Source organism: Myxocyprinus asiaticus, chromosome 2 (genome assembly GCF_019703515.2).
Source record: "Myxocyprinus asiaticus isolate MX2 ecotype Aquarium Trade chromosome 2, UBuf_Myxa_2, whole genome shotgun sequence".
NCBI classification, from domain to species: domain Eukaryota; kingdom Metazoa; phylum Chordata; class Actinopteri; order Cypriniformes; family Catostomidae; genus Myxocyprinus; species Myxocyprinus asiaticus.
In genome coordinates, this window is record NC_059345.1 from 5,021,005 (window position 1) to 5,046,286 (window position 25,282).

The window sequence follows — 25,282 nt, forward strand, 5'->3', positions numbered from 1 at the left end:
GCCTGGATTGAGGTGACTAACCGTGCCACCACGAGGACCTACTAAGTAGTGGGAATTGGGCATTCCAAATTGGAAGAATTTTTTTTTTCATTATGTTTTCAGAAATTAATACAGTTCTGAAAGTCATGCAAATTTCTGTATTGTGTGCATTTTTGTAGTTATGCTGTGCTGTTTAAAATCTAGATAGGGCTCTTTGTTAGCTTGGTTACAATTGGTACCTGCCATACATAAGGAAATCACAAACTAGACCAGAGGTTATTAAAGGGGTGGGGACCCTGATAACATTTTAAAACATAATTTGGTTGATTAACTCTCAGAGATGCCAACAGGCATTGCAAGTTGGAAGTCATCTGAATGATATTTGTAATTTCCCAAAGACGTCTTGGACACTAACACAATATTTGTTGTCTGAGTTTTTTTATCTTTATATTTTTAAATAGCTTATTGTGCATTATCATAGTGGTGCGCCACCATGAGTGGGTCCTCGTTATTGTATTCACTTTGCTAAAATAACATTAAAGTAAATAAAAATGGGTGCGTTGTGTTTGCCATGCATGTTGTGCCACCAAGATTGCATCTCCAAATCATATTTCCTGACACTATGCTGGTTTGTGTGTGTGTGTGTGTTTGCATGAACATTAAACATTTCAATTGATAATATTTGTGTTAAGTATTTAATGTTCATGATGCAGTTGAGCATCATGATCATTATGACTACATTCCAAACATGTCTGTTTTTTTCATCAGTGTTGTGCAAACTGTATCATTACTAAAGCTTAATCTGAAGTTAGGGTCTCATTTTTAAATACATTATAACATCATGTACCCTGTATGCAGTTTCTTGGTCAGCTTCATGGTGGACGCCCGTGGAGGTGCCATGCGAGGGTGCCGTCACAATGGCCTTCGAATCATCATTCCACCACGGAAATGTAGTGCTCCTACTCGGGTCACCTGTAGACTGGTGAAAAGGCACCGTTTGGCGACTATGCCCCCAGTGGTGGAGGGAGAGGGTCTGGCTAGCAGGCTGATCGAGGTGGGACCCTCTGGAGCCCAATTTCTTGGGTAAGCAACTGTTAGATAGTTAAATCTGGAATTAGTAATATGTACTTTATAACCACAGTATGGACCAGTTGTTAAGAGATTTACTTGCCTTGCTAATATTTTAACTGGTCGTACCACAAAAAATAAAAAAAATCAATAATAATAATATATGGGTGTTTCAGGGGCCTGGGTAGCTCAGCGAGTATTGACGCTGACTTCCACCCCTGGAGTCGCGAGTTCAAATCCAGGGTGTGCTGAGTGACTCCAGCCAGGTCTCCTAAGCAACCAAATTGGCCTGGTTGCTAGGGAGGGTAGAGTCACATGGGATAACCTCCTCGTGGTCGCTATAATGTGGTTTGCTCTCGGTGGGGCACGTGTTGAGTTGTGCGTGGATGCTGCGGAGAATAGCGTGAAGCCTCCACATGCGCTATGTCTCCGCGGTAATGTGCTCAACAAGCCACGTGATAAGATGCACGGATTGACGGTCTCAGACGCAGAGGCAACTGAGATTCGTCCTCCGCCACCCGGATTGAGGCAAGTCACTACGCCACACACGAGGACTTAGAGTGCATTGGGTATCGGGCATGCCAAATTGGGGAGAAAAAGGGAAAAATTAAAAAAAAAATTAAAATAAATAACATGGGTGTTTCTTCAACTTTGGGCACTTCCATGTAAGGGTTGATTTTTATTCAAAGAACTGTTTTAGCCATGTCCCAGACCCAGACTTTCAATATTAAACTTTGAAATCCATTATAAAAATTTTAATTATTACATGTTTAAAACTATGATAATCCAAACAAAGTGTAAAATAAACAAACTATTTAAAAATTAATTTTGATACATTTTAAAAAAATTACAACTATTTCACAGTTGTGGCTTCATTTCCACCACTTATATACAGTTGTGCTCAAAAGTTTGCATACCCTTGGAGAATTGGTAATATATGTACCATTTTTAAAGAAAACATGAGTGAGCAGGCAAAACACATTTCTTTTATTTCTTATGGGATTAATATTCAACTGTAGGTTATAACAGAATGGCACAATCATAAAACAAAACATGGCAACAAAGAAAACAATGAAATGAGCCCTGTTCAAAAGTCTGCATACCCTTAGTTCTTAATACTGTGTATTGCTCCCTTTAGCATCAATGACAGCGTGCAGTCTTTTGTAATAGTTGTCTATGAGGCCCCAAATTCTTGCAGGTGGTATAGCTGCCCATTGGTCTTGGCAAAATGCCTCCAGGTCATGCAAAGTCTTTGGTCGTCTTGCATGAACCGCATGTTTGAGATCTCCCCAGAGTGGCTCAATGATATTAAGGTCAGGAGACTGTGATGGCCACTCCAGGACCTTCACCTTTTTCTGCTGTAACCACTGGAGGGTGAACTTGGCCTTGTGGTTAGGGTCATTGTCATGCTGGAAAGTCCAAGGGCGTCCCATGCGCAGCTTTCGTGCAGAAGAATGCAAATTGTTTGCCAGTATTTTCTGATAACATGCTGCATTCATCTTGCCATCAATTTTCACAAGATTCCCCATGCCTTTAGAACTCACACACCCCCAAAACATCAGTAAGCCACCACCATGCTTCACAGTGGGGATGGTATTCTTTTCATTACAGGCCTTGTTGAGCCCTCTCCAAACATAGCGCTTATGGTTGTGACCATAAAGCTCTATTTTGGTCTCATCACTCCAAATTACAGTGTGCCAGAAGCTGTGAGGCATGTCAAAGTGTTGTCGGGCATATTGTAACCGGGATTTTTGTGGCATTGGCGCAGTAAAGGCTTCTTTCTGGCAACTTGACCATGCAGCTCATTTTTGTTCAAGTATCGTCGTATTGTGCTCCTTGAAACAACCACACTGTCTTTTTCCAGAGCAGCCTGTATTTCTCCTGAGGTTACCTGTGGGTTTTTCTTTGTATCCTGAACAATTCTTCTGGCAGTTGTGGCTGAAATCTTTCTTGGTCTACCTGACCTTGGCTTGGTATCAAGTGATCCCCGAATTTTCCACTTCTTAATAAGTGATTGAACAGTACTGACTGGCATTTTCAAGGCTTTGGATATCTTTTAATATCCTTTTCGATCTTTATAAAGTTCCATTACCTTGTTACGCAGGTCTTTTGACAGTTCTTTTCTGCTCCCCGTGACTCAGTATCTAGCCTGCTCAGTGCATCCACGTGAGAGCTAACAAACTCATTGACTATTTATACACAGACACTAATTGCAATTTAAAAAGTGTGGGAAATTAACCTTTAATTGCCATTTAAACCTGTGTGTGTCACCTTGTGTGTCTGTAACAAGGCCAAACATTCAAGGGTATGTAAACTTTTGATCAGGGCCATTTGGGTGATTTTTGTTATCATTATGATTTAAAAAGGAGCCAAACAACTATGTGATAATAAATGGCTTCATATGATCACTATCCTTAAATAAAAGATCAAAGCCAACATTTCACAATTTCTGCCAGGGTATGCAAACTTTTGAGCACGACTGTAAATATACAGAATACTGGTTGTGTTTTTAGCAACTTTTAGCAATTATTTTATAATTATTTTTGCAATAATAGCTGGAAATTTTAATGGCTACAATGTAACAGGTATGGACTTTTTATATAAAAAACATATGGACTATTTTAATTATCAGAAGATATTATATTGACTTTTCAATGCAATAATATTCAGCAGTCTTGGCATGTAATTTAAGGTATGCTTTGCTGTATTTTATTATTTACCCCCAGTCTAAACGGATGATGATCTACCTGCTTTTCCTCATTTAACAAAGCCATAACACTGTTTGTTTGTTTTTTAGCTTTATTTCTTGCAGCGAAATTTTCTAACAATTTTTTTTAATCATTTTGCAAATGGATCCTTCTGGAAACGCTCCATGAATAATTTTAATGTTTTTTCATATTGACTAACATTAAGTGGATGGATGGTGTCTACATTAATAAAGTTCAGTTGTCACCCACATACGACCTCATTCGGGAAAGATGAGCTGAACGAATCTCTGTGTAAATTCGATTCAGTTTAAGAAGCCAGTCCAATAAAATAATGAGTCATGAAGAAGATCATGGTTAGTTCTGGATCATTTGTCACACTTTAAATAGAAACTCAAATTCAGCACATTGAATTGTATGATACAGTTTTCCAGGCAGTGTGATTTGTTGTATTCTGCATATTTTTTCAAAAGTAGAAGGCGATCCAAGTATCCCATATCTACAGATAATTTACGTATTGTGCAAAATATACATCTCCATACTGCAGAAATAGTAGTATGGTAGTGTGCCATTCTGAACACATACTAGCTCTTGTCTAAGAACCAACACAATGTTATTCAAAATAGAGTTAAAAGAGCAATTTAGTGTTTTTTGTTTTTATTATTATTTTACTTTTTCCAGTCGATTTCCCATTTTTGTTTTTAGGAAAAGATCTGCTAAATGAAGGGTATATATATGAAACAAATCCGACAATATGTCACCTATGCTCTCTTTTCTCACTGCTGCTATTGGATGACAGTAAGCTCCACCTCCCTACTGCCCCGCCCCCTCTGAATGAGGGCGAGAGTTTGGTTAGCCGCATTCTTCAGCTGGGGCCACCAGGGACAAAATTTTTGGGGTAGGAGTGACGCATATGAAACAGTCAATGGATGCCAGTCCCTCACCCCACGTCCTCCTGTTATATTCCTTTATTTGTGTAGTATTTGTTATATTCATTGTGAAGTGTTTGTGTTGCCTCTGTAAGGTGATATATGGTATCATAGGGGCAATGTAGTAAGTTGTCAATTATGCCTTTTTTGGGTGAATCGCATGAAAATATTTCCAGGTCACATTTCACCCTAAAATCAAAAGAAATAAAATAACAAATTATATTTTGTCTAACAATAACAAATACTTATTTTTTTCATGTCAATTAAGCAGACACCCCCCACCCCCCATTCTCATTACTGTAATGCGTCCAGACGTTGAACTTCTATGTTTTATTTCTATAATTCCCATTATTGTCAAATGTGATTGTTATTAGATTCTCTTTACTGTAATATGTGTTTTTAAGGTATTATCATAAATGAATACCGTAATGCAATGATTAAATACTTACATGATGTCTAGATACAGTACTTTTCAGTTTCAATTATAAATATATTTTACAAAATGTTTTTTATAATATTTTAATATTGAATTTATTTGCATTACAGTAATTTTTTTATCAGATTTTTTTATTATTATTATAATATTTTTTTTTTTTTACATTTTTTTTTTTTTTTGCTTTTCGATAATGGGAATGGGGTGTGCTAAATCCTATAATATTGCAATACAATTATTTATTTTTTTGATGGTTTCCCAAGCATACTGTAGGCTTCATTTTTTAAGCAAAATTATTGTTGTTTTTTTTTTGTTTTTTTTTAGAGTGAAATATGATCTGAACGTGTTCATAACAGGTTACATGAGATTCAACCTTATTAGTCATGATTGTTTCACTTGTTTGTTGATTGTTACACTGCACCATCATGAATGTTCATAAGTTTGTGAAATTCATGATGAAAGCAACATGCTTTAGATATAGTATGTGGAGTAATGTCACACTGGTCATTTGTAATCTTACAAATAATCTATCCATATTTCCTTTAGCTTCCTGAGTTGACCATTTGTACCCAATTGCTTGTGTATTTTTTCATTTGTTTTGCCATTTTGTGAGCTACCCTTAGTTGCAGCATGAATGTATGTGCATTTAAATAGTCTTAAATTATGTCTGTGAAAGGTTTCATTCAGCTCATAGAATGTCCAGTAGGATTTTAAACAAATGTATCTTTAACTGGTAGACTTGAATTATCTAGACATTTAAAGATCTGAAGACTTGAAGGATCAAGATGCTTTACCGCTCATGTTAAAAAAAATCAACCAAGTCCAGTTGCTTTATGATTAAAAAAGATTTACAATGATTCTAATGACCTTGCATATGCGTAAAAGTTAACGGATTATAGCTGTGATAATACAGCACTCATAACACACAAGTACAAAGGCAGTGATTATAGAGGACTTGAGGATGTTTTTATGAATAACGCTGTTGTAATGGTGTGCTGGGTATCAGGCCGGTGATCGTTGAGATCCCTCACTTTGCGGCTCTGAGAGGGATGGAGAGAGAGCTGGTGATCTTACGCAGTGAGACGGGAGAGAGCTGGAAAGAGCATCACTGCGAGTACACTGAAGAAGAGCTCAACCAGATACTCAACGGCATGGATGAGGGTGAGTACAACACGTTGGCTGCGTACAAACAAATATATAATGCTTTCCAGTATGCCTTTCCATTAGCTGATCCATTAAGGATTATTTTAACTAGCTTAAGGTTTAAGCAATGTAATTTCTTACGTTAAGCTGCACAATATTAAACAACAGTGCTGGTGGTTGCACGCTACAAGAAACATGCATTATGCAATTAGAGTACTTTTTTTGTTCTTTTTTTATATTATTGGTTACGTATTGTTCAAGTATGATTTTAATTAGTAAGTGCAGTGTTTTTAGTTAACTGTGTCGTATGCATCCCTTTGCACTTCCCTGAATAGTCCTCTTCTCATTGGCCACTCTGTATGTCCATCATTAATTTCAGGACTTGACCCACCAGAGGAGCTGGAGAGAAGGCGCATTTGTCGCATCATCACTCGAGATTTTCCACAGTACTTTGCAGTGGTGTCACGCATCAAACAGGACAGTAATCTTATTGGTCCAGAAGGTGGAATTCTGAGCAGTACAGTAGTCCTGCAAGTCCAGGCTGTGTTCCCAGAGGGAGCGCTCACTAAACGCATCCGTGTCGGCCTGCAGGTAACATGGACAATGTTTTCCAAGCTGGTATTCAGAACAACAGCTCTCTTGCTCATTTTATATTGTTTAATTAATGTCCAGAGTGTGCAGAGCTGTAATCTAGGCAAATGGTGTCTACTTTGAATATATATATATCATTTTTATTATTTATAATTGTTGTTTTGTAGTTTTGATGACTACTATTATTCTAAAATGTCGAAAATGGTAATAATAAAGAATTGCGATCTTTGTACTTTGGTCAGTCTCAACCTATGTGTGTGGATGTGGTGAGGAAGATCTTGGGTAATAAAGCCACATTCAGTCCTATAGTCACTCTGGAGCCTCGGAGGAGGAAGTTTCATAAACCCATCACCATGACGATCCCTATCCCGAAGAGCTCTGCTGACCCAGTCCACAGCGGGTTTGGAGGCGGCGATACACCTACATTGCGCTTGTTATGCAGCATCACAGGTGAGAAAGTACACGTGGATTCACACATGCACAAGCTTAAAATACTCTGCATTATATTTGCATGCTTTAGATGTTGCGAGACATCCAAAACTTTGCCTACTTAATATGCAGAGTCCACTATATGTAAGCCATTTCTACTTTAGGAAATTCCCTGAAAAGTGAAAACACTGTGACTCCAGACATTTTTACCATCTGTTTGTTTAAGCATCTTGACCAGCCCGACAGCGCAACATAAGCTTGTAAAAATGTTCAACACCTACCTGTGACACAATAAAGCAGGGTATTAAAACAATAGAAGATATCCAAATTTAAGATATGAAAACAACAAAACCTTTGAAAAGTCTATATTTAACAACATGTATGCATTTTGTAACCAAAACCTTGTCTTTTTTGCTCGTGTAGGTGGGACTACACCTGCTCAATGGGAGGATATCACTGGAACTACGCCATTAACATTTACCAATGATTGTGTGTCCTTTACAACAAATGTATCTGCCAGGTATCTGTACTATACACTAAAAAGCTAGCATACATTTCTAACATTTATACAGTGAGGTATTTAAAAATGTAAGCCACACTTACACAAATAAATGTATGAATGTTATTGTGTTAGTTAACAAAATATGAAACTAGGTGGTATTTATTTTAACCTCGTGCGACCCCGCGTACACATGCATAGACGTTGTATTTTGGCTTGGCTACACGCAAGACATAATTGAAATTAATTTAAACCGACTGATCTCAGTTTAGGAGACTCTGTGCAGTCAGTAAAGGGTTAAACTTTCGACATACAGAGTCATGTGACAAAACAACATGGCGCCGATTGCAGCGGAGTTTGTCTTTGGAAGAAACGCCAACAAAACTTCATCCGGTAAGGAATCTAATGACGTTTTTACATTGAAACCTGTTTGATTAAAAAAATTTGAGTCGCTAGTTTCATCCGACATGCCATTTTTTACATTTTAGCGATTTATTGCGAAACACCACGCTATTAAACACAGTGTACACTAATGTGTTCTTTAGCGCATTTTTCCCTTAGAAATGCAGTATTTCATGTGCATTATCACACTGAGAATAAATGGGTTCATTCAAAAGCTGACAAATGTTGCTTTTAAAGGCTTTATATGGAGTTAGGATGAAAATAAGATGCATTTCACACTGTTTTGAGACCAGTGCAGACCGACAGCACACTGGAGGTTAAAGAGCCCATATTATGCTCATTTACAGGTTCATAATTTTATTTTGGGGGTCTACTAGAATAGGTTTACATGCTTTAATGTTAAAAAAAACACATTATTTTTCTCATACTGTACATTGCTGCAGCACCTCTTGTCACCCTCTGTCTGAAACACTCTGTTTTAGCTCCTGTCTCTTTAAAGCCCCCCTTTCCGAAAAGCCCAGTCTGCTCTGATTGGTCAGCTGGCCAGTTTGTTGTGATTGGTCAAGCGCTTAGAGCGTGTGTCAGAAATGTAACGCCCCTTGCCATAACCGAAGTAGCCCTTAGGCAGGCATTATGCAGACGTGTTACATAGTGACGTAGCTATATCACGGAAGTAATGGCTGGACTGCAAACCAGGCGATTCAGGTAGTTCAGGAGCAGTGTTTTCTGTGGGAGAGAGTAACTCCCTTTGGCTTTTTAACTTCGCAGACCTTTTACATGCACAAACAGCTATATTACACACAAAAGGAAAGGTAAAATTCCCAAAAGCATAATAGGGCCTCTTTAAGTCATTCACTAAATAGGGAGCAAGTGAGCATCCTATAACTTTCCTATAAAGTGCATTGGACCACTCAACATGTTTGGCAGACATGGGACAATGATAATCAGTACATAGATTTAGAATTTATAATGTATAATTTTATTTTAACATGGTTGGCAATAATTGGATGATGCTGGACATTACTTTGAATCAGAATTATTTATGCTAATTTCTGATGTAATGTCTGTGGCTTCTCAAAAACATGAATAACTTTCTTTAGCTTGGTATTATTTCACAACTTAGTCCCGGAAAAGTATGTGCTCAGAGGGTTTTTATTTTTTATTTTATTTTTATTTTTTTGCATGTTTATTAGATACAAATCAAAAAGGGAAATGGAAAATGCATGCTCGGGTAGTCATGCTCGGTCTCAGTAGGTTGTAGAAGGATAGCACATACACACTTAACTACACCTATGGTTGCTCTGCTACGGAGCCTGTGTGAACTTAAGGGAAACTTACATTGTATATCTGCTAAATATCACTTTGACACAGGTTCCAAGTAATTGCAAATTGGCAAATGGCTTAGAAAAAAAAAATTTAGCTCTGAGAAAAGATCTAGCATCATTTGTTTGCAGATGCCACTTGATAGTTTATTATTTGCAATGAAATTCATAAATTGTTAGTGTGGCGTAAGTATCCAAATACATTTTAGGGTCCTAGTATTGCACTTATGTCATGATGGTAAGTTAAGATTTACAGCATTTTCAACCAGTTATCCAAGAAGGAATGGTCCTATTGTGAAAGCAAATCTTGTTTGATGCCCAGACAGATATTACATACCAATGTCCCCGCTTTATATTTACCTTATCAGATTCTGGTTGATAGACTGCAGGCAGGTGCAGGAGTCGGTTAACTTTGCCACTCAGGTGTATCGAGAGATCATCTGTGTACCATACATGGCCAAGTTTGTCATCTTTGCCAAGACGCACGACCCTATTGAGGCTCGATTGCGCTGTTTCTGTATGACTGATGACAAAATGGACAAAACTTTGGAGCAACAAGAGAACTTCACAGAAGTGGCACGCAGTCGAGATGTGGAGGTGGGTGATGGATAGGGCCTGAACATTCAAACATCTACATTGCGGCAATTAACTTTAGTTTCGAAACTATCCATGTTATATCTGCCTTTACGTAATTGTTCATTAATTATTTAGATTTCAAATGAAATATTTACCTAATATAATCTGATTTGTAGGACTTACAAATAAACTTGGGGATTGTCATTATGTTGCATTATAGGTACTAGAGGGAAAGCCAATCTTTGTAGACTGTTTTGGAAACCTGGTCCCCCTGACAAAAAGTGGCCATCATCATGTCTTCAGCTTCTACGCCTTTAAAGAAAACCGACTGGCTCTTTTCATCAAAGTGAGTCAACTATAAGGCATTTTTATTCAGCAGTTATATGTATTATAGAAGTTAGGTGATCTTTTATAAAAAAAAAAATGTCATAACGGTTTCCTTGGTAAATCACTTGCAGATACGAGACAACACACAAGAGCCTTGTGGACGATTGTCCTTCACGAAAGATCCAAGATCTTATAGGAGTTTAACTCATGGTGCCATATGTAATCTAAACATCACACTACCAGCTTACTCAAAGGTAAGCTCATGCTGCATGCTATTACTCCGATTACAGAGCTTTTTTTTTTTTCATTTATTTTGCAGTTATTAGTTTGCTGTCTGCTTCCATGGCAGGTTCGCATGCATTATTTCGTTCAGTTTGTAGCCATGATATTATTGTTTTATGTAAACTTCAACTTGTGAGAAACTTTGTCAAATATAGTTGAAGTGTCACAAAATTGAATTAGTCAATCCTGTGCCTTTTGTCCTCTGTTTTCTTATTTCATTCTGTACAAATTTGTTGGATCAGCAGTTTTGAGTCGTGCATTTTGTGTCATTCGTTTGCACCTTACCCCTGATACGCCATGCCTCATTGGCTGGTCTTAAATAAGTTTTTTGCTATGGTAATTGCTTTGCCTGCTCTCTCTATCCCCTTCTGTCTTTCCTGTCTCTCTGTCCATCTTTCTATCTTCTCTTCCTCCTTTGCTGCTTCTTGCTCCTCAAAGGAATCAGATTCAGATCAAGAACCTGATGAGGAGGTAACTGCATTTTTGCTTAACATGAGTTCATTTGTTTTCTTCCCTTAGCTCTGTTCAAAACCCTGCCCAGTGCATCTTTAAATATTATTATTGTTTTATTGCACAGAGATACACTAGCGGCCAAAAGTTTGGAATAATGTACAGATTTTGCTCTTATGGAAAGAAACTACTTCAAAGAGTTCTCATCAAAAAATCCTCCACGTGCAGCAATGACAGCTTTGCAGATCCTTGGCATTCTAGCTGTCAGTTTGTCCAGATATGCTTCCTGTAGCACTTGCCATAGATGTGGCTGTCTTGTTGGGCACTTCTCAACCATCTTACAGTCTAGCTGATCCCACAAAAGCTCAATGGGGTTAAGATCCATAACACTCTTTTCCAATTATCTGTTGTCCAATGTCTGTGTTTCTTTGCCCACTCTAACCTTTTCTTTTTCAAAAGTGGCTTTTTCTTTGCAATTCTTCCCATAAGGCCTGCACCCCTGAGTCTTCTCTTTACTGTTGTACATGAAACTGGTGTTGAGCGGGTAGAATTCAATGAAGCTGTCAGCTGAGGACATGTGAGGCGTCTATTTCTCAAACTAGAGACTCTGATGTACTTATCCTCTTGTTTAGTTGTACATCTGGCCTTCCACATCTCTTTCTGTCCTTGTTAGAGACAGTTGTCCTTTGTCTTTGAAGACTGTAGTGTACACCTTTGTATGAAATCTTCAGTTCTTTTGGCAATTTCAAGCATTGTATAGTCTTCATTCCTCAAAACAATGATTGACTGATGAATTTCTAGAGAAAGCTGTTTCTTTTTTTTTTTGCCATTTTTGACCTTATATTGACCTCAAGACATGCCAGTCTATTGCATACTGTGGCAACTCAAAAACAAACACAAAGACAATGTTAAGCTTCATTTAACAAACCAAATAGCTTCCAGCTGCGTTTGTTATAATGGTGTTACGTCCCTATTAGTCTAGGGATATCGAAGGGACATCAACATAAACTAGAACCGAACCAACTAGAACAACCTTGTGCAAATAAACAGAAGGAGGCTTAAGCAGACCACCAACAAGGCTTGAAGCGCAAGAAGTGAGCTTTACTGAGAATAATTAAATGTATTCAAATAAACATGGTCCAACAAAAGAAAACACAAAAAAGGTGAAAAGGGAACAAGAGTGTTGCCAACAAAAAGAAACAAGGAAAACCAAAAAGCCAGCTAACTAAATGGCAGAAAAGGCTTACTGAAAACAAAACACAAAATAAATCTGCCTAACTCTAACTAAAACAAAAACTTACAATTGGTGACAACCACTCCTTACCTGGTGTTACTAGATAGTGTTAAGGTCTACATGTTGCAACATGTGCAGGGCCCCAACCTGTTCCCAATTCAAAAATAAAACGAGCATCAAGAAAGGTCCAAGGACCTTACAAAGTCAAAAGAAGAAAACAAAACAAAGAAAACAAACTGAAAAGCTTTACAACAAAAGCCACAAGCAATAGAAAACAGGTCCTCTTGTATAACAGCCATCTTGAATTTTATAGACCTGGGTGATCTCAGGTCTCCATGTGCAATTGGCTGATCACACAAGACAGGCGGCGATTGGCTGGAACAAATGCAAATGGATGAACCAATGGGGGGCAGACTCCTGCAACAGAAAACACACAGAGAGAAAACAAAACACATACGCCTAGAGGGCGTAACAAATGGCAAGTGATTTTCTAGAACCAAATGATCAATTTAGCATGATTACTCAAGGATAAGGTGTTGGAGTGATGGCTGCTGTTTAGATTTGATCAAAAATGACTTTTTTCAAATAGTGATGGTGCTGTTTTTAGCATCAGTAATGTCCTGACTATACTTTGTGATCAGTTGAATGCCACTTTGGTGAATTAAAGTACCAATTTCCTTCCGAAACAGCAAAGTCTGTACATTATTCCAAACTTTTGGCCGCCAGTGTAAGTGTGACCCTTTGAAGTTTTGAAACCCTTTGAAATTGCATGAATGGCTCTTCAAATGTGATTTGTTTGTTTTAGTTGCCATTCCAGCAAAAATCCAGATCATTCCAAAAGGTTTACACACATTTTCTCACTGCTGTACATTTTTCCAGCTGTGATAACTGTAATGTTATCACCCAGACTACTTGTGTAGGGTCAAATGTCATAGAGTAACAAAGTAAAATCTTTTAAAAAATCATATTAATATGTCTGTTCATTCATAGCCTGCATACAATTCAATTTTCTTCACCTGTTTTTCTTTACAGACAACCCGAACACTTGAGAAATGTAAGAAATTTAACTTAATGAATTAAAACATGTACTTGTTTGTACTTGACACTTTAACGCTGAACGTACTAACTGAGAATGCCACCACTGTTGAATGACTCACAAAGCATGACATTACCATTCTATAAAATAATCATGTGTAACATTGTGTTTGTATGAGTTAACTTGTTAAGGCTTAACATTCTAACATATGCCCTTATAAAATCTTATTTCCTTATTTATGTCTTTGTACATAACTACTAGAAAAAACAAACATATTAAATGTGTATATATATCCAACCTGTCACTCTGTTTAAGCTATAGAAGGAGTCCATTAGATATATTTCAGTTGTAGTTTTCTCCAGTTCTGTTCATAAATAGAGTGAGAAGTTCATGAATTTGTGCACAAAGTAAATTTCATTCATACTGTGGTGATCTTCATGTTTTCAACTGTTTTAGATTCCTGATCCCTTCGTTAAAAGCAATAACAATCTGCAAAGCAAATTATGATTCCCACCCAAATCTGTTGGAACCCCCCTCCTCCTATTTTAGTAGTTTTGCATATTTTCCACAAAAACCCTTGTCAATTTTTTTTTATTACACATACAAAAAGCCAGTCTGATAAGAGGATTCCCTCTTTGTATCTAAATTTCTGACAAGCAAAACATTGAAATGTACATTGTGTTTTAGGACTAGATATTGTGCAATTTGTGCAAAACATTATTTACTTATTTTGAAGATTAAATTATGCATATCATCAATTGCATACATAAGTCTACTGAATATGCTGATTTCTGTATTGGATATGAATAGATTGCATACTATAGCATCAGAGAATATTAATCATCACACTATGTAATGTGACCTTTAAGCAAGCTATATACAGTACATTAGGCTAGTATGCAGATGTAAGTAGGAATAGTTGGAATTGAACCCTTACTACACGTTAGCATGTTAAATAACTCAGTTTACCGTAGAAATAACAGCTTATACAGTGTTTTGAATGCTGTCTTGTATGTGTGAATGATCTTTCAATACCGCTCTTTGTTTAACATTGTTTGCCATTACCACTGTTCACCATTACCACTTCTAATCTGAAATACATTTGAAAAATTTCACTTTAATTTATAATATAAATATTTTGGTTGAGTTGTTTTTCAAATGCATTTATTTCCTTATTTAGTTGCATATCACTGGCTTTCTTTTTTTTTTTTTATGGAGTTAAGGAGTTGTTTTGATGTGAGTTTTGTTGAGTTCTCTTTTTATCTCTCTTTTTTCCTTTGTAGATATGAATTATACATCTTGAACAATCTTGAGATGTCTAGTTTGTGGTAGTGTACTTTAGTAGATGTCCCAGTGTTTGGGTTGACTTATTTTCATCTCCCTTTTATCTGTCACATTAGTTTGCCTTACTTTTTGTTTATGAGTGAGTGTGCTGTTGAACCAAATGTGGTTAAGAAAGTTATTTCCTGATATTCATCTCTTGTTTTAAAGATTTGATTAGTATTTGCTTTGCAGTTGTTATTCTCCCATAAGTCCAGTAAACACCCTCTGCTCATCCTCCAACTTTCCACTTTTTTGACATCTTCATGCCTTCTGATCCTTGAAACTTTGTTCTGAATTTATCCCTTATCTCCTTTTCCAATCTCTGTCCCTTTAATTTAAATTTTGGTTAATTTGCTCCTTAAATGTCCTGTATCACCATGAAAGATGATGAAGACACTGAAACTTCAACAGAAACATTCCTGAAAACACAGCTGATTCAAAACAATCCTGCTCTCGCAAGTCCAGATTTACTCTCTGAAGTGTCAGAGATGAAGCAAGATCTTATCAAAATGACTGCTATTCTGACAACTGATTCCTCAGAGAAAGCAAGTCGTATTCAAGGGGATTATTTAGATAAGAGGGCGGAGGAGGTGTCAGCAGAGCCCTTTGAAATAATGGAAAAGGTCAAAGAGGATTTGGAAAAAGTTAGTGAAATTCTAAGGAGTGGAACATGTGAGAAGGAAGAGTCTACCAAAACAGAGAGTCACCCTTATAGGAAAGATGAGGGTTGGGTTTTCCTAACAGACAGTGAAATTGAAGAAGCCAAAATGATGGCTGCCTTTGCATCTCAAGAATCACTTCTAAAGGAAGTTAGAGTCAACCGAGGTTCACAGAGATCAAAGGGTGCTAGCGACACTTCTGGCATTCAAACTGTTTCTGGCGGTGAAGTTAAGGAATATCTACTGGATGCACCTGAAAATTCTAGGCATGTATCCGAAGAGACTGCAACGCAGCAAAGCTTCACTGAGGTTGTTCTGCGCAGAGGTGGTCGAAAAATTGTTGCAACAGTAGCAAAAGACTCTAAACCTCAAACAACAGAAGTGACAAAGCCAGTCAGAAAGAAAGGCCCTCATGGACACACAGATGAATCCCAGTCATGTAGTACAAAAGAAGGCGTTGTCAGTAAGAGCACTGGGAAGTCTTCTGAAGGGGATGCCCTACTGCCTGTCCCTGAAGACCGAAAAAAATCTCCTGTGTCACCAGTGGTTGAGGAGACGCCAATTGGTTCCATTAAAGAGAAAGTTAAAGCTCTTCAAAAGAAAGTAGAAGAAGAGCAAAAAGGCCATACAAAGCAGATAAGCCAGAAAACCCCATATAAAGTAGCTGAAAGCAAAGTGTCCTCTGTTGTCAAAGATCATAAAACATCAGGCCAGAAAAAAATATCTGCTTCATCCCAAAAACAGATTCCCCCCAGATCCCCAAAACCTGAGCTTGAGAAACTAGAAGAAACTATGTCTGTAAGAGAACTAATGAGAGCATTTCAAACTGGCCAAGACCCCTCAAAAAGAAAGTCTGGCCTCTTTGAGCACAAGGGACCTTCCATAATAGAGCACACAACCAGTCAACAAGAGGCCCTACTCACAAAGTCAGCAAGTCTTCTCCAAGAACCCTTACATGAAGAAGTGTCTCTTGATGTTGTAAAGCCTGAAGACTACGAAGAAAATAAACACAAAATTCATCCAAACATGGAATTCTATAAAGACATTGGAGAAGATTCAAAAGAAGATCAAACAACAATTTCTAAAAATGTGTCAAAACACAGCAGAGACCTTTTACCTGATAGTGGTACAGAGAGCTCTGACAGCCTTAAACATGATGGAATGGTCGACTTGCCCAATGCCAGTCTTGGAGAAGTGGAAGCCCCAGTGAGTTCTGAGGAAAGTTACAAACATGAGGGCATGGCTGAGACTCCAGAAACAAGCCCTGAGAGCTTTTCATTATCACCCCAGAAACCAGCTCAGTCTATGCTCGCAAAGACCTCCAAATCAGTAGCAGCCCCACCTAAAGGCAAGACAAGTAAACCATCTGTTTCCTTTTCTACTGGGTTGAAGACAACTGATGAACAGACATCTGATGATTCAATTTGTCGCCCAGCAGTGGATGATCCTACAAAAAGTGAGTCCATGTGCATTCCTCATGGCAAAGTTATTAAAATAGGGGATGAATCAACATCTATTGATAAAGACATTATTTCTGTATCATCAAAGCCATCTAAATCTCGAAAACTGACAAAAAGAGTATCTGAAACATTAGAGAGCTTTTTAAGTGATGATGAAACCTTTGATGGTCAGCCAACATCAACCTCTGCTGACTCCCTGACCTCAAGGGCAGCTATACAGGATCATGGTGGTTTAGTGCTGCCCCTTAGACACCAAGATTCAGAGAACCTTAGTCCAGTAGCTGATGACTCTTTTACCATTAGCCACAAGGACTCTTTAGAGGGTAGTCCCTTGATGGAAGACAACTCTTCCAATAAATCCCCAGACTCTATTGAGCCTAGTCCAACAAAGGAATCCCCGTGCCGTGACTCCTTAGAAAGCAGTCCCATAGATCAGAAAACCAACCTGGCTTTTCCACCTACAGTAGAACAACACAGTGTGACCACAGGGCCCCTGACATCCTCCAAAGCCCATGAATTCCCTCCAGACAGTGTGCGTAGTAGAATGCTCAGAGAACAGGAGGGTAATGCCGATGAAGACAGTTGTGAGCAGACGTCCCTGGTGACAAGTTCTGGTAAGAGTCCTCTCTCATGTGACACACCAAGTTCTGAAGAGGTAAGTTATGATGTCAATCCCAAAACCCCAGAACCCATGGTCCCAATTGTTCCCTTTAAGCCACCAGTAATTCCTGAGAAGGCAGTAGAAGATGATGAGTTGAAGTGTGGCCTGACACAGAGGAAAATAACTCCAGAGGAAGAGATGTTTAAAATGGCTGCCAAAATAAAAACATTTGATGAAATGGAACAAGATGCAAAAGACAAAAAGGACATTAGGAAAGATAGTGAGTCCTCTCAGACCTTGGTAGGGTCTGATGCAGGAGATGACAGCGACAAACTGTTTGGGCTTTCATCCAAACATGAAACATCCTCTGTGGATGAAGTTGGGTTTTTTGAGCACAAACAAGCCTCAGAGGTAGAACAGTCTGTTGAACCCATCATTAAAGTACAACCTCCCTCTCCTTTTCCAGCAGGTATACATAAGAGCCCCCAAACAGCTGAAGACATTCACCAAAGCATGACCCACAGTGCATCTTCTGCTGAATCAACAATGGGGACACCTCAATCTGTCTCAGACAAGCATAACTTAAAGCCTCAACCCCCTCAAGAATCTTACAGTGAGAAATTTAATGACAAAGAATGTGTTAATTCTGAGTTAGCACAGTTGAACAAAACTGCCTCTATTGGCAACAAAGCAGCTGCAAATAGAACTGATGAACAAAAAGAGGAAAGCTTAAAATATTCCAGGGGAAGTCAAGAAATGTACAGCCATGAACAACAGAATGAAGCAGATGATTCCCTAGAAGTCGACAAATCGCATAGTCAGGAAGAACAAAATGTAACGGATGAGATTAAAGGTGATCACATGAGGCACACAGGGACATCTTTTGTAGATTTGTGTAGTGGCAGCCTAGACATTGATTATATGCCAATTGTAATTGGGCAAACAAAAGAAACATTTAAACCAGAAATATGTATTTATGATGACACAGAGGAAGATGATGCTGAGGAGGAACCTCCTAAAACTGAATCTAGAGGAGTTACAGCAAACGCAGGGACAGATGCCTGGAGTTCAATGCGTGAGAATGATGATGCATTTGCAGCAAGAGTAAGAGAGGAAGAGCAAAAGATCTTGGGCCTGGTGGTAGACCGGCACTCCCAAGGGGCAACTCCAGACACAACCCCAGGAAGAACACCTACAGAGGAGGGTACACCGACAAGTGAACAAAACCCTTTCCTCTTTCAAGAGGGAAAGCTTTTTGAGATGACAAGAAGTGGTGCAATAGACATGACAAAAAGGAGTTATGAGGAGGAAGGGTTTGCATTTTTCCAAATTGGAGAGCAACACATTGAATTAGGAAGGGATGAACCTGGTAGAGCGCCCAGAGATGCAGTGAAAGAGATCGGCTGCAACCTCTCCTTGCAGATTAAGGCAGAGGAGGATGATGATCTCGCTAAAGAGGCTACCGATTTATCTGCCAATCCCGCAGCTGAACATAATCTGCCTGCAGATACAAAGTCAGATGCCTCAAAGACCAGAACCCCAATCAAATTGGGTGTTTCTGGCTCATCCAAATCCTCAGAAAAAGACCAAACAATTACAGGAACAGTAGAAGTGAAATCAGGCAAAGAAGTGAAAGAGAGACATTTAGTGTCTGATCCTAGTTCTTCTGACACTGTCATAAGTACTAGATCAGTTTGTTCCAGACAGGACCAAGAGTCCTCAGATTGTTCCAGACAGGACCAAGAGTCCTCAGATTCCTCCCCAGAGGATCAGCTTTCAGTTTTAGAACTATCCAAAACCCCTGAAAAAAACTCCCTTACCTTAGAATCCCGAAGTAAACTTGCCTCCAAATGTCACAATGCAGCCTCTTCATCGTCTGCAACTAGAAAAAACACCTCCACCTCCAAAGAGGAGGAGAAACCAAAATCCAGAATCCCTGTTAAGGCCAGCTCCCTCAGGTCCGAAACTGGTTTTGAGGCATCTGTGAAGCATGTAGAACCTGCTAAGGATAAGAGGTCAAAGTTGCCCATAAAACCTGAATCAAGGAGGAAATCTGAGACAGATACAGGTCCATCCATAAGCTCCAGTATAACAAAGTCTTCCAAAGCCAAGAGCTTCTGTGAAAGTGATTCCACCAAGAGACCAACCAAAAAGGACCAGTGTTGTCCAACAAGCACTGACTTGTCCAGCAAAGTTAAGGCACTTCCATCAAGACTACCAGTCAGGGGAAAGCCTGGTCAGCCAATACAAACCTCCACACCAGCAAAACCTAAAAAGTTTCAGCCCACTGAAACAAACAAACCATCTGTTGCCTTTTTTGAAGAGATTAGTCATGAGGCAGCTAAGGTAGTGGAAAGATTGGCTCAGGCAGAGAAAGAAAAAGAGGAGGCTGGTGCCTTATCTGAAGATGAAAGCAGCACCATTGATGCCTCAGTAATAAAGTGTCAACCTTTCCCTGACATGCAAATGCCTTTCCCTGAGGATCCTTTGGTCTTTAGGCCCCGATGGGACAACCCTGTTGAGACGCAGATGGAACGAATCCCAGCTGATAAAGTCAGAAGTCAAGGTATCCCCCATCTCTTGGGTATCCCCCATCTCTTGGGGCCCATTCTCTCTTTCTCATCTGCCTCAGCTCCTCAGTGATGAAGGTGCTACCTCTCTGTCTTGTAGCTAAAGCTTCAACTCTTTGTGGTGCTTTTGTGATGTTTGAGCTGTGTTTGTGACTGTCTCTTTTCCTTCTATGTGTCTTTAAAGCTCAAGATTAACATAAAAGCAGATACAGTAGAGGAATCTAGTGTTTTTGCTAGTATAGTCATTGCATAAGTTTTATGACAGTTTAGATTTTGTTTATTTGAAACATCTGTTGGTGATATTATATTACATAATTTTGAATATACAAACCCTGGGACAGTTAATTCTAGTATTTATAAATGGTTGATGGATTGCACATTGTTTGCTCATCGCTCAAGGCACATATGGTAATGATTTCTACTGCTTATTTTCTTAGAAATAGTTCAAAAGTGATGGGAATGGTTAGCCCAAAATGAATATTACGTCATAATTAACTCACCCTCATATTGTTTCAAACATGTATGACCTTCTTTCTTTCATGGAACACAAAAGGAGATGTTAAGCAGAATGACTGCCTCAGTCATCATTCACTTTCATTGTTTGGAATAAAGATGCAATTAAAGTGAATAGTGACTGAGGTTAACATCTCCATTTATGTTCCATGGAAGAAAGAAGATCATAGGTGTTTGAAACAACATGAGGATGAGTAAATTATATCAGAATATCTATTTTTGGGTTAACTATCCCTTTAATTTAATGTCCAAACAGGAGAAAGCCAGTGACCTTATTTGCTTAGTGGCATAAGTAATGGATTGTGATTGACTTTTTGTAGCTTAAGATTTCAGTGCTCAGAGTTGTGTGTGTTTGTTGCTGCTTTGGTGGAATTTGCAGTAGATCCACAGGATGAGGCTGACAGGAAAGAGGGTCAACTAGCTGTAATTGCTGACCACCTTGGTTTCAGCTGGTCAGGTAAGTAGCTACCAACTGTAAAACCACTTCTTGAAAGCATGTATAATAAAATGTATTTTTGTATAAGGAAGTTATTCAAATCAATCCACTTTAACTGTATTGTTTAAGAAGGCCTATCATATACAGTTGTGGCCAAACATATTGGCACCCTTGGTAAATAAGAGTGTGTGTGTGGGGGGGGGGTGGCGGCCTCCAGGAACAGGGTGTGGAACCACTGTCTTAGTCATCCATCACAATGGGTAAGACCAAATAATAAAGTTCTGATGTGCAGAAAAAGGTTGTTGAACTTCACAGAATGGGAAGTGGCTATAAGAAAATAGCTAAAGTATTGCAAAATACCCATTTCCACCATCAGGGCAATAATTAAGATGTTCCAATCAACTGGAGATCTTGAGAATTGGCCTGGAAGAGGACGTGTGTCTATACTGTCTCCACGCATGGTGAGGAGGATGGTTCGAGTGGTCAAAATTTCTCCAGGGATCACAGGTGGAGAATTGCAGAAATTAGTTGGGTCTTGGGGGTCAGAAAGTCTCCAAAACTAAAATCAGACGTCACCTACATCACAACAAGTTGTTTGGGAGGGTTTCAAGAAAAAAGCCTCTGCTCTCATCCAACAACAAACTCAAGCATCTTCAGTTTGCAAGACACTACTGGAACTACAAATGGGACCGGGCTGTTTTTTATGCCAGAAGTACTGGACATCTTGTTTGGATACATGGCATCATGGACTCTATCAAATACCAACCTGACTGCCTCTGCCATGAAGATTAAAATGGGCTGTGGTTGGATCTTCCAGCAGGACAATGATCCAAAACAAACATCAAAATCAACACAAAAATGGTTCACTGACCACAAAATCAAGGTTCTGCCATGGCCATCCCAGTCCCCTGACCTGAACCCCATAGAAAACCTGTGGGGTGAAATGAAGGGGAGAGTCCACCAGTGTGGACCTCAGAATTTGAAGGACCTGGAGTGTTTTTGTATGGAGGAATGGTCTCAGATCACTTGCCATGTGTTCTCCAACCTCATTAGGCATTTTAGGAAAATACTCAGAGCTGTTATCTTGGCAAAGGGAGGTTACACAAAGTATTGAATAAAAGGGTGTCAAAAATTGTGCCACACATATATCTGAGAATGTATTTTTTTTTTTTTTTTTTTTTATAAAACTTGTGTTGTGTTTGCAATTGTTTGATATATCCATAAAAGGATTGATTTTTGTGAATATTTTGAATGAAATATCGAAAGGATAAACAATAAAGACATATTTTTCACAGCCTTCTTTTCTCATATTTACCACGGGTGCCAATATTTTTGGCCACAACTGTACTATGCATCACTCTTACCAACACATTCCAGTTTGCTTTATGAAATGGGTGCTTTGGTTACATAAGGCCAGTTACCAGCACATGAGAAAGGCTGTCATACCTACTGTTAATTATTGTAAATGTAAGATGACTACGACATATTGCATTGCAGTTTCATAAGGAGGCTTTCCTGTCATGAAATAAATGCATGGTTGATCTTCATGATATCTAATGTGTTTGTTCAAACAGAATTGGCTCGAGAGCTTGAATTCAGTGAGGAGCAGATTAGTCAGATAAGAAATGAGAATCCTAATTCACTGCAAGACCAAAGCCATGCACTCATAAAGCTGTGGAAAGAAACAGAGGGCAAAAATGCTACAGGTAAGACTATTGAGCATGTGTATTCTTTTGCATTTATAGTCATTTTGTGTTGTATTCACCAGAGCAGTGGACTTGAAATAATTATTAGTTACTTACACTTAAATAGAACTTTCTGGCACTCAACTCAACGTACAAAGTTAAGGGGTTTCCCCTCCACCCTTACAACATGAAGCATCCATCTGGATCCACTTTTCTGCAATTAATTCAGTTCCAACTGCTTAAAACCTGTTTAATTGCTTGATCTTTGCCCTTGGGCCTGATGTCACTTTGCTTACATTCAATTATATTTACTATAAAGTCTACTGTCCAAAAATGTTAATAATATTGACAAATTTTACATCTTTTGAAAGGTCTAAGGGTTCAGCATTGATATGGTTTTGTTTTAAGATATAAATGCTCCAGCAACAGTAATTTGTGTCAGAAGAACAAATGGAAACATGCTAAATCAAAACGGGACTTCATACCTCTATTATGAAAATGCAATCACCGGATAAATTCAATCTGTCACACACAAACATACTTTCCATGCCAAGCATCCAGTGCGTAACACCTGATTGTACTTTTAGTCCAAGAAGTGATCAATCTGATAAATTTTGATGCAATGTCCATTATTTACATCAGAATTCCTCATAGAGAAAACGTTCAATACATTACACACCCCTCATAGCGTTTCTGTTGTAAAACTTTATATGATCTATTCTTGTAGAGTCTAAGGAAAAAATTAGCCTGCCTCCGCATTTTTTTTTTTTTTTAAAAGGAGGTAGCTTTTTAGCCTATATAGTTAACAGCCCAACCGGCTGTTCTGATGTCTTGTTATGTGTAGCCAGTAAGTTTACAGCTACACAGCCAATGTCCATTGGGTAATTCTTTTGATGAACATAATGTATAGCCAATACATTTAGCCTTCAGGTTCAGCCTTCAATACATTCAAGCCTGTAGATGGTAAACCTTTCAGATTTCACCAGCTTTAACATACAGAATCCATACAGAATCCATTCAAACCCCATTCATATTTGCTACTTTTTTAATCAGTGTAGTACAATTTGAATTGCTTATATAATTCTAGTGGGCAAAAGAACACACAAAAAAAACTGACATTGTTTGGTGTTTTTTTATTCATATTTAAATATATAGAGGACATGTCATTTTATGGCACACATGACAGCCTAAGGGGTAAGAATTTTAAGAAAATATGATGGAAGGATTTTACAAGCAAAAATGTGTTTCTTTCAGAAGTTATTTAATTTTATTTGCATTTATCAACAGAGAGCACTTTGATGAGGAGACTTACAAAAATAAACCGTATGGACATTGTGCATCTCATCGAATCAAAGATTATCCATTCCAGTCAGGACCAGTCATCACACACCTATGCAGAAATTGAGCAAACCATATCTCTGGATCATAGTGAAGGTACGGATGACAAAAACTGACATTAATTTTGTCTTTATTTGAGTATAACAAGACCACCAAAACCTCAAACATTCTTTATATAAGCAAATTAAACTTTTTGTTATCTCAATTTAAGTTGTCTTTATTTTTACTCTAATTTCTATACTTGACCTACTTCATTTCGATATTCACTCCTACTGTGCACTTAACAGAAGCTGATGATTCATTGGACTACCTTTAAAGTAATTTTGTAGCATTACAACAAAAACTGTTTACCTGTGCAGGTTTTTCAGCCTTACAGGAGGAAATGGACAGCCCCAGGTCAGGTCGGCGAACAGAGGGCATTCAAAGAGGGTCAGAATATGGGCCTCTGGTGGCATCTGTTGAGGATCTCTCCTGCAATGTATCTACCCTTAATGATAACCAGAAAGAGAGGTTGCAGGCTGACAATGAGAAGAGTTCAGAGTGAGTACACTGACATCTGCAATAAATCAGTATTCAGAAGATAAAAATTTTTACTTACATTTTATTTTTTTAATTTGTTAGAGTGGTTGGAAGCTCAACACATAGTGGTTTTGAGATGGTTGGACTGAGGCAACAGTTCCCAGGCACTATCAAACAAGTAAGTCCCTTCTTTACCCTATACAAAACGGTTCCCTGGAGGCTACAATCTCATGTTTATGACCAAGTTTACAAAGGTGGCGCTATTCCCAAAGAATCATCAGGCATTATGCCTAGTACTCCTAGTGCGGATGATCCTCTGCAAGAATTAGGAGCAACTGGGGGCCAATGTATTTTAGTCTCCAGCCAACAGGATTTTGAAGAGAATGCTCCACCAGTCTGTTCAGTGGAAGGGTACAGGCTGAGCCAGAGACAAACAATCCTGTCAGACTTTGGGTACACCTTGTTGGAATCTGAGAATGCAGAGCCAGATTTCAATGAGTTGTCTGTGGAACTCAAGCAAGACGTCTCGCATGTCTCCAGTACATCATATGCCTTTACATCTCCATCAAGTGAAAAGACTGAGAAAATTGCACTTGTTCAGGCCGTACTACCCACATCACCGATCAAATATGAGGCTGCATTTCTAAAGAAACAAAGTCAAAGTGAGGAGTATATAAAGCGCCATGTTGAGGAAATTTCAGACAGATTCTACAGAACCCTTTTTGGTGAAAGTTATGTTTCTCCTCAGCCAAGTAATATGACTTGTGAGTTTT

General features: G+C 38.5%; 1 protein-coding gene across 1 annotated transcript in view; it reads left to right on the forward strand.

Moving 5' to 3' along the window:
* LOC127453993 (ankyrin-2-like) overlaps positions 1-25,282 on the forward strand; it is a 120,785-nt gene that overhangs the window by 75,590 nt on the left and 19,913 nt on the right. The window contains exons 29-45 of the mRNA XM_051720880.1: positions 838-1,062; positions 4,552-4,650; positions 6,121-6,275; positions 6,637-6,848; positions 7,091-7,298; positions 7,701-7,797; positions 9,869-10,097; positions 10,297-10,422; positions 10,535-10,657; positions 11,124-11,156; positions 13,402-13,423; positions 15,113-20,014; positions 20,911-20,988; positions 22,542-22,673; positions 23,940-24,086; positions 24,350-24,530; positions 24,612-24,687. Coding sequence (XP_051576840.1) covers positions 838-1,062; positions 4,552-4,650; positions 6,121-6,275; positions 6,637-6,848; positions 7,091-7,298; positions 7,701-7,797; positions 9,869-10,097; positions 10,297-10,422; positions 10,535-10,657; positions 11,124-11,156; positions 13,402-13,423; positions 15,113-20,014; positions 20,911-20,988; positions 22,542-22,673; positions 23,940-24,086; positions 24,350-24,530; positions 24,612-24,687 — 7,045 coding nt within the window. The remainder of the gene's footprint in view (positions 1-837; positions 1,063-4,551; positions 4,651-6,120; positions 6,276-6,636; positions 6,849-7,090; positions 7,299-7,700; positions 7,798-9,868; positions 10,098-10,296; positions 10,423-10,534; positions 10,658-11,123; positions 11,157-13,401; positions 13,424-15,112; positions 20,015-20,910; positions 20,989-22,541; positions 22,674-23,939; positions 24,087-24,349; positions 24,531-24,611; positions 24,688-25,282) is intronic.